General features: G+C 42.3%; 1 protein-coding gene across 1 annotated transcript in view; it reads left to right on the plus strand.

Annotated features, from left to right (window-relative positions):
* The first annotated feature begins 2944 nt into the window (after positions 1 to 2944).
* Drl-2 (Derailed 2) overlaps positions 2945 to 12931 on the plus strand; it is a 942221-nt gene continuing 932234 nt past the window's right edge. The window contains exons 1-2 of the mRNA XM_068229325.1: positions 2945 to 3100; positions 3215 to 3414. Coding sequence (XP_068085426.1) covers positions 2945 to 3100; positions 3215 to 3414 — 356 coding nt within the window. The remainder of the gene's footprint in view (positions 3101 to 3214; positions 3415 to 12931) is intronic.

Here is a 12931-nt window from a genome sequence, read left to right on the forward strand (position 1 = left end):
GGCAAGGGCTTCGAGTGGGAAAGAAGTGGCCTTGGCCTTAATTAAGGTACAGCCCAAGCATTTGCCTGGTTTGAAAATGGGAAACCACGGAAAACCAACTTCAGGGCTGCCAACAGTGAAATTCAAACCCACTATCTCCCGGATGCAAGCTCACAGCTGCGCGCCCATAACTGCACGGCCAACTCGCCCGCTGATTAGTGTTTAATAGTTACGTAGAAATGAAAAGGTTAGCACATGATAGGGTGGCATGGAGAGCTGCATCAAACTAGTCTATGGACTGATGACTCAAACACAGAGAGGATAGTTGGCTAGTTGTACTTTCTCTTAAAACAATAACCACCACCATCACAAGAGCCGACAGCACTGGCTGTTTTAGACCTGGTTCATGCCAGCACGCACCTCGGTGTTGCCAAGCACGGTGCTAGAGCACTCCAATGCTGGCTTAACGGATAGGCCTCCAGTGAGAGCTAGGCGAGCACTGACCTGCAGTCACTATTCGGCAAAATTTGGCGATCTTCACTTCGATTGGCTCCTGACAGGACATTTCCCTCTACAAATTAGAAAGCTATTGGTCTGGCATGACTAAAACTCTAATTGCTGTCTATTTATGAAGTCTCTGTTCTTTTGACAATAGGCGATCCGATCACTGGTATTATCTGGGAGGTGCTAATGCTGATTGAAAAATAACAGTATAATAATGTTATTCTTCTTTCGTCCTTGTAACTACTTTACTGGTTTTCGGAGACGTCTAGATACCGGAATTTTGTCCCACAGGAGTTCATTTACTTGCCAATAAGTCTAACGACACCAGCTGACGTATTTGAGCATCTTCAAATACCTCCGGACTGAGTCAAGATCGAACCTGCCAATTTGGGATCAGAAGGCCAGCGTCTGAACCGTTTGAGCCACTCAGCCCGGCAAATCCTGATTGATAGCTGTCCTTGCTTTCATTTTCCTTGGCTAGTTTAGCCACCCTGTACAGCAGCTGCATGCAGACAGATAGGTCTGAGCAGAGAGCTACTGGCCACAACACATGGCGCCTGTTCCTTGGTTCAACTCCAAATAAATCCCAACAATTCACACAGTTAACAGAGTAGTTCACGTGGCCGCTCCACACAGTGAACTACTTAATACTGACAACTAAACAGTGGATACATAACAACAACAACAATAACAACTCTACATTGCTAGCCAGCCACTGCAGTATTCCTCACAAGAAGGGCAGTTAACATTGCTCCAATTCTATTCATACGAACTATTCGTCACACAAGACTCCAGGGTAGTCCGAAGTCCACAGTAGTACAAACACTGTGCTCCAAGACAGTAGTCCGCTCAGTACACGGCGATACACTGACACCAGTGGAACACTGAAGGCAGCCATACTACTGCCATCCTATTCCAACTACTCAACTTCAAGATTGATTGTTCGCGGCTAGCCTACTTTTTATATCCTGATGATGGAGTACCAGAATATTCGGAGCTCGGCTAGAGATATAACATTCCCGTTCCGTGTTCCAGAAGATATCTGGAGAAACAAGCTGACTCACTAGTTCCTTTCAGGATATACCGAAGGGGAATATGACAGGGCGTAGCTATAGAGTTTCAATTTGTGCTTTCACTCATAAGTTGAATTATGTACACTGTGAATATGCGGGAAACGTGAAGAGCGAAATAATCCTCCCTTATTTTCCTCACGAGGTCTGAAAGAGCTATTGCACCACCACTGAACCTATGAGCAACCTGGAATAGTCATTTCTTGAATGCTATTTCCCAGTACTATTCATAATTCAGCAGCTCCCGTACGAACACATTCGTAAGTGATGTTAAAATAATTAATTGTATTCCGGAGAGAGTCAGTTCGTAACCTCCTGTCGGCAGCCCTGAAGATGGTTTTATGTTGTTACCCCTTTTCACAACATCCACATACTGGGGCTGTACCTAAGTTAATCAAAAGACCGCAGTTTCTTCCTTTCTACGTCTAGCCCTTTTCTACTACCCCATCTTCTCCGTATGACCCATCAGTCGTTGCGACGTAAAGCAACTTGTAATATGTGAAAAATTTACACTACAAAGGCAACTTCATTTAAACTACGTCAGTCTACTTTATTTTTAATTCTTTCTACAGTATCTGCAGGCTGCCACAAAGATGAATACTTTACAAATTTTGCTTAGGCATAAACCTGTTTTTTACACACAGTTAAAAAAGAGGTGAACATGTTTTGTAACGTCTGGTATGTGAACGTTAATTTGATAGATGGGATTCCAATGGTCGTACAGCATACCTTGAGACCTTAGCTACTCAGGGTATATCAAAACAAAGTTATACTCCATCTGTAGGCGTAGCCATGCATTAAACTGTCTGGTGACCCCTCAAAACAAGGTGAATAGTGCTACGTCCGTGTGTCGCTGTGAGGTACACAGACTACTTCGGTCATTTGAGCACGTTGTACGTAAACCAGCACATTCTATCAGACATCTTAACGAGGTTCAAGTCGCAAGGGCCGTCACTTTCATCCAGGAAGGATGGACTTTTCGTCGTGTTGCTGTGGACCTCAATGTCTCTCCATCAGTTATTCAACGCTTGTCGAATCGCTACAGTGAGACAGGCCAGTTCACAAGAAGGGTTGGACAAGGTCGCGGATGCATGACAACCGCACAAGATGACCTATATCTGACCATCTGTGCGTTGCGTCGTCGTTCAGCAACTGCCAGAGAACTGCTACAAGACCTCAGGATGGTCACTGGAGTCACAGTGTCTGACCAGACAGTAGGAACTGGTTGATAGAAGCATCCTTATGACCCAGACGTCACGTTTGAGTGCCCCGTTTAACACGGGAACATCGCGCAGCTTGCCTTCTGTTTGCCCGTGCTCACTTCAACCGACAACTTCGCCAATCGAGACTTATGTTGTTCACAGACGAGTCAAGATTTCCTCTGGAACAGCATGACGGACGTAAACGTGTATGGAGACGCCGTGGTGAGCAGTAAATGCCAAATATTGTCCAGGAAGGCGACCGATTCGGACAAGGACAGTATTGATGGCAGTACGGATCTTGTCGTCGCTTGTGGTAATCTTACCACTGCGGGGTACATCGAGCAGGTACTTCTACAGCATGTGTAGGTTGCTGCATATGGTGTTGGCCCTGATTTCGTACTCACGCACAAAAATGCCAGGGCTAATGTATCGCGCATCACCAGAGCTGTCTTGTGAGAGCTGGACATTCAAGAGATGGAATGGCCAGCAGTGAGTCCCGACCTTAATCACATCGATCATGTGTGGGAAAGGCTTGACAGAAGTGTTCGTGGGCGTCCAGTTCCACCACAGACTCTCCAAGAGCACGAACAGGCTCTCATTGAAGAATGGGCCCTGAACCAGCAACGTGACCTCAGTCGACTTATACTCGAGCATGCCACGTAGGTGCCAAGCTGTGATAAATGCTCGCGGAGGACATACACCATACTGAACCTCTCCAACTGTGATAACAATGTACCCTGGAGGACTGTTATCATTTCGTTTCTGTTTGTATTCTAAAAATGAACGCGAATCGATCGATGTTATTTCGTAAACTTCAACGGTAAAGAATAAAGGTTTAGTTGGCAATATACCTGGGTGTGAGGTATTGTTTTGTGGAGCATGGCATGCGTTCAAAAACATGTTCTCCTATTTTTTTAAAATGTGTATACATTTAATAATCGAAAAATGAAGGAAAAAAGATATATTTTTAAGGTTCATATGCGTTTTTTCCTAAAAATGCAGATAGAACCTATCTGTGCACTAATTGCTATGGTACTGATACAGATTTCAGGGAGTTAAAACTGTTTACAGAAGTCTAAAATAACGCTCCAATCATCAAACCACTGACTGATATATCTGTGAGGTGATAATTTTCTTTGAAATATTCAACAGTTGGTTAATAGATGTTGTTCTTCTCTGCATTGACTTCCTCGGGTTAATTGTCGTGAATTTCAAACCGTATAGTAGTCTATGTTAACATCTTAAGAACAAATATAAGAATTTAGTTACACTATCATCCTTCACTCGGGCAGTTTTATAGTTTGGGAAATAATTTCAGCAAGATGATCTGGAGTTTTTCAAGTTTGTGCCAGAGTCTGGCACCCGACGCTTGTAACAATCAATTTAAAATAGTAGTTTTGTCGGTGGAAGTGGGAATGATATGATAACTGAGTTGAAGAATGTATTACGCGTATTATCTACCACTCTTCATCTAAAAAGTAAGAAGAAGAAATAAAGAAGATAAAACAAAAGATATGACTGACACAATAAGTCTAAGCAATGCTAGTGTATGTCACAGCTCAAAAGTAATCGTCTTTGAGAGGAACATTATTTGTCTTGTCTCACCCAGGAAAAGAGATGCTCTTTAAACATCTTCAGCTAAGGTTAGAGCAGGAAGAGATCGCTTCAAAATAACACTGTAGTAGCAGTGCAATGACCTGTATTGGGTACGCTTGGAAACCATTTGCCTGTTTGCGATGTGCTCTCTTTGAGAACGCGTCACCTTTTCTCCGCCCTTAATTTGATTTCCTCGCCTACTGAAGGTAATAGAGTTAACTAATTACTGTACCAGTATCGCTCACGTCTTCACTGGAAGTCTCCTGCTCTGTGGTTAACAGACGAAGCGCCACGTGCGTACTGTGTAAGAGTGGCCGATACTGCTCCCCTGATTCCCCGAAGTTGTGTAAATAAATGCAAATTCGATTAACCATATACAAATTATATTGTTAATTTCATTAGTTCTGTATAAAGCAAAAAGGTTGTCGGAAATAGTATGGTAGAGATAGGTGTTCCGCAAGGAGATGGACTAGGTCCTTTTCTCTTCATATTGTTAACGGTGTAAGGAAGAACAAAATCAGAGTAGAACCTGCTGTGGACACCCTCATTTTTCTTTCGATTTATCGGAACTCGTTATCTTGCTTGTGTCCGGCTCTATGGCTAAATTGTTACTGTGCTGCCCTTTGGTCCACGGGGTGCCGGGTTCGATTCCCGGCCGAGTGGTGGATTTTGATGTTAATTAGTTAATTCCGATGGCTCGATGGCTGTGTGTGTTTGTGTGTGTGTCTTCATCATTTTAGTTCATCGTAGGAAGTATTCAATCCTCGTAGTCGCGCAGGTCGCCAGCCGATAGACCCGTACCAGGCCCCTTAGGAGGCGTCACACAATTATTATTCTTATACTCTCCCCCTGTGGGTGGAGTCAAATGATGCATCATCTGTACCCCTGCGTATCGTAAGAGGCTACTAAGAGGGGAACAATCAATGAATCTGTACTCAGTCTCTCTTCTTCTAAGCCAAGAATTATTTATATATATAAAATAAATCTATGCTTTTCCGTGTAGCGGAAGAATGGAAGAGTGCGAATTTTTTATTGTACAGTCAAAGAAAAAGTTGGTAATTACAGTAGCTAACTAATAGGTACTGTACATTAGCGTTTCTTAGGATAGGTTTGGTATAGTATTTGATAAATTATTAGTCTTCAATATTCGAGTTGGCCGTGAAGTTAGGGCCGCGCAGCTATCAGCCTGCATTCGGGAGATAATGGGTTTGAATCCCACTGGCAACAGCTCTGAGGGTGGTTTTCCATGGTTTCCCATGTTTTCACCATCTATGTTAAGAGGAGTATAAAATGGGGTGATGGTAAAAAAAAGTCTAATTTTAGCTTTTCACAGAAAATTGTCATTTGGAGTATCCTCTTTAATTTGTTTCTTTGTATTTGGATCGCCGGGCTGAGTGGCTCAGACGGTTAAGGCGCTGGCCTTCTAACCCCAACTTGGCAGGTTCGATCCTGGCTCAGTCCGGTGGTATTTGAAGGTGCTCAAATACGACAGCCTCGTGTCGGTAGATTTACTGGCACGTAAAAAGAACTCCTGCGGGACTAAATTCCGGCATCTCGGCGTCTCCGAAGACCTTAAAAAGTAGTTAGTGGGACGTAAAACAAATAACATTATTATTATTATTGTATTTGGATCACTGCAAGTATTTATAAATTTTTAAAAATATTTTGTACTTCACAAGCCATTTCTCCAGATTTCGTGAGCACTTGTTCAGTTAAGACAAGGTATTTCAGAAACTATTTGCTCTAGAAGGCGGTAATTTATTTATTTATCATAAACATCCTGCTGCATAAGTTGGCTACATTGGTTGCTATGATATCACTTTCTATCTGGTGTATATGTGCTAAGAAACATGGTATAATGTACATTATTTTAGTGGCATTACACTTTCAAAGTCTACCCCGTGGTGTAGGGGCAGCGTGTCTGCCTCTTACCCGGAGGCCCCGGGTTCGATTCCCGGCCAGGTTAGGGATTTTCACCTAGACCTGAGGGCTGGTTCGAGGTCCACTCAGCCTACGTGATTAGAATTGAGGAGCCATCTGACGGTGAGATAGCGGCCCCGGTCTAGAAAGCCAAGAATAACGGCCGAGAGGATTCGTCGTGTTGACCACACGGTCCCTCGTAATCTGCAGGCCTTCAGGCTGAGCAGCGGTCGCTTGGTAGGCCAAGGCCCTTCAAGAGCTGTAGTGCCATGGGGTTTGGTTTGGTTTTATTACACTTTCAAGTGTGATTTATCAAAACCAACATTTTTACTGAATGTTTCCCATTTTATCAGAGTTCTGAAATTTTTATCTCTCATTAACAGCTTTATTGTTTTTATGTGGATCTACAATGGTGGAAATACCACTCATAGTTTGATCATAAATATTTTAAAAAGCAAATGAGTTAAGAATTAAGATCCTGATTTTTAGTAAAGGTAGAACCAAGAAAGTAGACTATTGAATGTAACAGATGTGAATCTATATCCTCTCAAAATGTTATTTTAATACCTTGGACAGTTCCAGAGAAACCGGATTGTAAATATGCTAAATTTAACGTTAACAGGTTAGGCCTTTGATACTCCGCTTAATTAAGGCCACGGCCGCTACCTTCCCAATCCTAGCCCTTCCCCATCCTTCCGGCGCGGAACCCATCGATGTTTAATGACACTTTAAACAAGTATGAAAGAAAGTAACTCTCGAATTTTACGCTGAATTTGATCTCTGTCAATCCTGGGAACGTGAGTTGCCACATAGAGAAAGTCACAATGAGGCGAAAGAAGTCTCTACTGGAGCCTCATTCTGCACTCACAGCCCGAAGCTAATAAATAGAGTCCTGATTATTAGGTGCTGATAGGTTAGAATGCAAACTTACTTCAGCCAGTAACAGTTATACCCTACACTGTACAACGGTTATGCTATGAGATTTGCATAGATATTAGGGGTACAGCCTAGAAAACTCCCTGAATTGATGCTACTTTTCCTACATTTTGGTACAACGGGTTGCATGACACTTCCTACAAACCAAATTACTTTGCAATCTAGCCTACCACCAACTACAAATCCGAGGTATACTAATAAGTTTGTTGTATCCAGCTGCTGGTTGATGAACAAGAAGGGCTGGCTGGGATGCAAGGTGTTAGCAACTTGTCAAAGAACAAGGTGTCGGCAGCAAGTGTCGTTAATGAAGCCAAGGAACTCATTAGCTCCGGTAATTGTGCTGCGGCCATTGCTCCGTTCACCCTTCACGTGGCTGATGTAGTAAGACGGCCCTGGCAAGAAGCCTGTCAGAACAGGGGAAAACATAAACAGTTGAGCTCAACAATTTTCTATTTAAAAAGACGATAAATTATGTGTATCGTAAGTACCAAAGGAAAGGATTGTTCCTTCTTAAATCTTCTTTCCTTTTCTTACCGCTTTTTCCTACAGCTGTGGGGTCGCGGGCGCTAACTGCGTAGCACATTACGGCCGGATGCGTTTCCTGACGCCAACCCCATATGGAGGGATGTAACCACTATTGCGTATTTCTGTAGTAGTTGATAGTGTAGTGTGTTGTGTGAATATGAAGAGGAGAGTGTTGGGACGGACACAAACACCCAGTCGCCGAGCCAGAAGAATTAATCAGAAGCGATTGAAATCCCCGGCCCGGCCGGGAATCGAACCCGGGACCCTATCAAGAGCAGGCCAGTACGGTGACCATTCAGCCAACGAGTCGGATATTGTTCGTTTTTAAATAGGTCAACTTTACAATAATAATAATAATAATAATAATAATAATAATAATAATAATAACAGCAAAGTGTCCACCTCTGTTGTGTAGTTGTTAGTGTGATTAGCTGCCAACTCCGGAAGCCCGGGTTCAATTCCTGGCTCTGCCACGAAATTTGAAAAGTGGTATGAGGGCTGTAACGGGAACCACTCAGCCTCGGGAGGTCAACTGAATAGAGAGGTGTTTGATTCCCTCCTCAGCCATCCTCCAATCGCATTTTCCTGGTTTCCGCCTTCTCCTCCAGGCAAATGCCGGGATAGTACCAAGTTAAGGCCACGCCCGCTTCCTTCCCTCTTCTATGTCTATCCCTTCCCATCGCTCCACAAAGGCCCTGTTCAATATAACTGGTGGGGCCGCCTAGGAGAGCTAGTGGTCGTCTTCCCCAGTTGTATCACCTGACCCAAAGTCTCACGCTCCAGGACACTGCCCATGAGGCGGTAGAGGTGGGATCCCTCACTGAATCCGAGGGATAAACGAAGCCTGGAGGGTAAACGGATTAAGAAATTATTATTATTATTATTATTATTATTATTATTATTATTATTATTATTATTGCTGGGGATGTACCTTAATTAAGGCCACGGCCGCTTCCTTCCCACTTCTAGCCCTTTCCTGTCCCATTGTCGCCAAAAGACCTATCTGTGTCGGTGCGACGTAAAGCAACTTGCAAAAAAAAAATAATATTATTATTATTATTATTATTATTATTATTATTATTATTATTATTATTCGTTGGGGCCATCTAGGACCACGTTAATCTTGTTACATTTGGCAGTTTACTTCGCTTTCTTTTGAGCACAGAATTCCCTCATTCTCTGTGAGTGGGCCAGCTTGCTTTCCCATGTCCAAGTGGTACCTTGTCTTCTTTTCGGTTGCTTGTCTCGGTTTATCCCATCCACCAGTATCTTTTTGCGGAAGAGATCTCTATTGAAGGCATCTTCGGGTTTTATGTGCAGCATTGGGAGGTCTTCCTTGGTGTTCATAAACCAGGGCATTGCGGTTTTGGATTTGGAATCAAAAAAGAGAAAAATCTGTTTAGTCAGTCTGTTTTCGTCCATTCGTTTGAGATGACCGTATCCTACCGAGCTCGATAGCTGCAGTCGCTTAAGTGCGGCCAGTATCCAGTATTCGGGAGATAGTAGGTTCGAACCCCACTGTCGGCAGCCCTGAAAATGGTTTTCCGTGGTTTCCCATTTTCACACAAGGCAAATGCTGGGGCTGTACCTTAATTAAGGCCACGGCCGCTTCCTTCCCACTCCTAGCCCTTCCCTGTCCCATCGTCGCCATAAGACCTATTTGTGTGTCGGTGCGACGTAAAGCAACTAGCAAAAAAAGATGACCGTAAAATCGTGCCCGTCTCTTACGGATTGTTTTTGTAATTTTCTCTATTTTACTGTAAACTTCTTTGTTGGACTTTTTATAATGGGTTCCATCCTTGTATCCCATGATACTTCTGATGATTTTGCGCTTTTTTCAGTTCTTTGAGGTGTCCTTTATTAGCATTTAGGGATAACTACTGGCTTCAGAACAGTTTCATAATGATGTAGTTTCCGAGCTGTCAGCGGAGAGATGGCGTGGGATGACATTATTAGAGGAATAAGTTTGAGTGGTGCCTTTAAGAGTAGGAAAGATCACAACGTGAAGATAAAGTTGGAATTCAAGAGGACAACTTGGGGCAAATATTCGTTTATAGGAAGGGGAGTTAGGGATTGGAATAACTTACCAAGGGAGTTGTTCAATAAATTTCCAATTTATTTGAAATCATTTAACGAAAGTCTAGGACACAACAGATAGGGAATCTGTCACCTGGGCGACTGCCCTAAATACAGATCAGCGTTGATTGATTGATTGTTTAGTATTTTAGTATTTAGTATTTAGTATTTTGGGACAGACATTTCTTGTTGTAGATTGAACACGACATTTTATACTCTTTGTGTACCCTTAAGTGCGTCTTTGTTCATTCCATTTTTCATTATGATCTCACCCAGATACTTAAATTTTTCTACTCGGTTGATCTTCCAATATTTTGTCTGGAGTTTTGCTGGGGCATCTTTGATGTTAGTCATTACTTCGGTTTTTTTCAAAAGATATCTACACGCTTGTTTATTCATCGATTTCTTTTAGAAGGTTAATTTGCATCCTAACAGTTTCTACATCGTTTGACAGAATGGCATTGTCATCAGCAAATGCTAGACAGTCGATCATGACCCCCTTAGATTTTGTTCCCTTTCTCAAAGGAGTATAATCAGGACTACTATATTATATTATAATAATATAATTATAACACTTTATTATAATACTATATTATTGTTGCCGGCCCCGTTGTGTAGGGGTAGCGTGCCTGCCTCTCGCCCGGAGGGGCCGGGTTCGATTCCCGGCCCGGTCAGGGACTTTTCTCTCGACCTGAGGGCTGGTTCGATGTCCACTCATCTGACTTATCTGACGGTGAGATGGCGGCCCCGGTTTCGAAAGCCCAGATTAACGGCCGAGAAGATGCGTCGTGCTGACCACACGGCCCCTCGTAATCTGCAGGCCTTCGGGCTGAGCAACGGTCGCTGGGCCGGCAAAGGCCTTTTCAGGGGCTTTAAGTTCCGTGGGGTTAGTTTTAACTATATGATAATAATAATAATAATAATAATAATAATAATAATAATATTTTTTTACTATATCATAGGTGATAATAGTGTAATGAATGAGACTAAAAACTGCGATGAAACTGATCGGACTAGTTCCGGCGGTTCTAGTGTTCAACGTATCAATAAGCTGTCCCCATCATTCTGAAGCACTCGGCTATAAAAGTGCAGCTCTGTACAACACCATTCGTCCCATCCCGTGTGCTGACGTGGTTCTGGCAATAAACTGAGAGGTCCACTTTATGTTGCTGAGAAGGGCTTTTCCAAACTTGTTTATAACCTGTCACCCTGTTACAGCCCGCCCCATTGGTTGCCGAGATTAATCGCTACTCCAATCAGAATCGTCACCCTGGTTTCCATTACTGAAAATCTAGTTTCGATTGACTAGCTTCCTCTAACCAGTACATCAATCATTCCTTGGCTCGTACTAAAAAGTTTACAGTCCATTGGCAGAGTGAGAAGAGGGTGTTCACGCAACATTGCGTTGAAGAATGGTAGCACTGATTTCAGAGTTATATGCTAGAATGTAAAACCGAATTACTTATAACAGCAGGAACTTAAAAATGGAATCATAAATAACAACATACATACACTCAGGCTAATATATCTCCACTAGATTGTTAAGACTTTCAGCGTTCAGTCTGCAAGCCTCTGCAAATTTACAAACCGCCGCCACAATTGTCTATTTGCAACAAGTTCTGTGGCCCAAATTAGGTCTATACCTCTTATTTATAAATCGTTAGAAACCAAGTCTAACCATCGTCATTTTGATCTCCCTTTACTTCTCTTACCCTCCATAACAGAGACCATTATTGTCCTAGATAACCTATCCTCCTGCATTCGTTTCAAATGACCCCACCACTGAACCGGTTCATGGGTACAGCTTCATGAATCGAGTTCATTCTTAACTCATTCTTTATCTCTTCATTCAGACGACCCTCCTGCCATTGTTCCTACTTGCTTTGACCAGCGATTATTCTCGCTATGTTCATATTTGTTACTTCTAACTTATGCATAAGATATCCCAATAAAAATAATAATAATAATAATAATAATAATAATAATAATAATAATAATAATAATAATAATAATAATAATAATAATAATAATAATAATAACGACACTAGATATGCAAAAAACTGCTTGGTATAATTCACTCAAAGAACGTCAAAATCAGCTGGTTAGAGGAAATAAAGCAGGGTTTAAAAGAAATTAACATCACAGATGATACAATCAGGGATCGCAAGGCTTTTGGAACTCTGGTTGCAAAGCACACGTTCACGGAAAAGGCTAAAAGAACCACAGGATAAGAATGGACGGAAGAACGCAAGAAACAGCTTAGCAAGTTCATGAAGAGAATTTGGGAGAAGAAGAAAGGAAAACCATCATCAAGCTAACAAATTCCAACGCGCTCTGTAAACGGCCATATCGAAGAAATAATAATAATAATAATAATAATAATAATAATAATAATAATAATAATAATAATAATAGCCTAGTGGTCTAGGGATAGTTTTCCTGCATCTTAGCAGGAGGCCTCTGGTTGGATTCTCGACCGTATCAGGGATTTTTACCTAGATCTGAGGACTGGTTCGAAGTCCACCCAGCCTGGTCTAGAAAGCCAAGCATGATGGCCGAGAGAGTTGTGCTGACCACACACAACACCTCGTAATCTGCAGATCTTAAGAGCTGAGCTGCGGTCGCTTGGTAGGTCTGGGTCCTTCGGGGCTGTTGAACCAGGGGGAGTTAATTAATTAATGTATTTATTTACGTCGCACCGTCACAGATAAGTCTTATGGGGACGATGGGATAAAAAAGTTCTAGAAGTGGCAAGGAAGTAACGTGGCCTCAATTAAGGTAAACGTCAACATTTGCTTTATGTAAAATGGGAAACACGGAAAACCATCTTGACAGTGGAGTTCGAACCCACTATCTCCTGAATGCAAGCTCATAGCTGCGCGCCTCTAACCACATGGCCAACTCCCTTAGTAGAAGTAAGAATTATATAGTAAGAAATGTGTAGAGGTTATGAAAGTATGACCCGTAGCCTAGACTGAACCATTTGGTGATAAGGAGAGTACAAATATGGAAAACACCAAAACGGTGTAACAATAGCCTAGTGAAAGGACAGGAAAGAGAATTACTACGTAAATTCTTAATGGCTGGCAACCACGTATTACTGAATTGGATAGCCAGTGTTCC

This window comes from Anabrus simplex, chromosome 10, assembly GCF_040414725.1.
Source record: "Anabrus simplex isolate iqAnaSimp1 chromosome 10, ASM4041472v1, whole genome shotgun sequence".
NCBI classification, from domain to species: domain Eukaryota; kingdom Metazoa; phylum Arthropoda; class Insecta; order Orthoptera; family Tettigoniidae; genus Anabrus; species Anabrus simplex.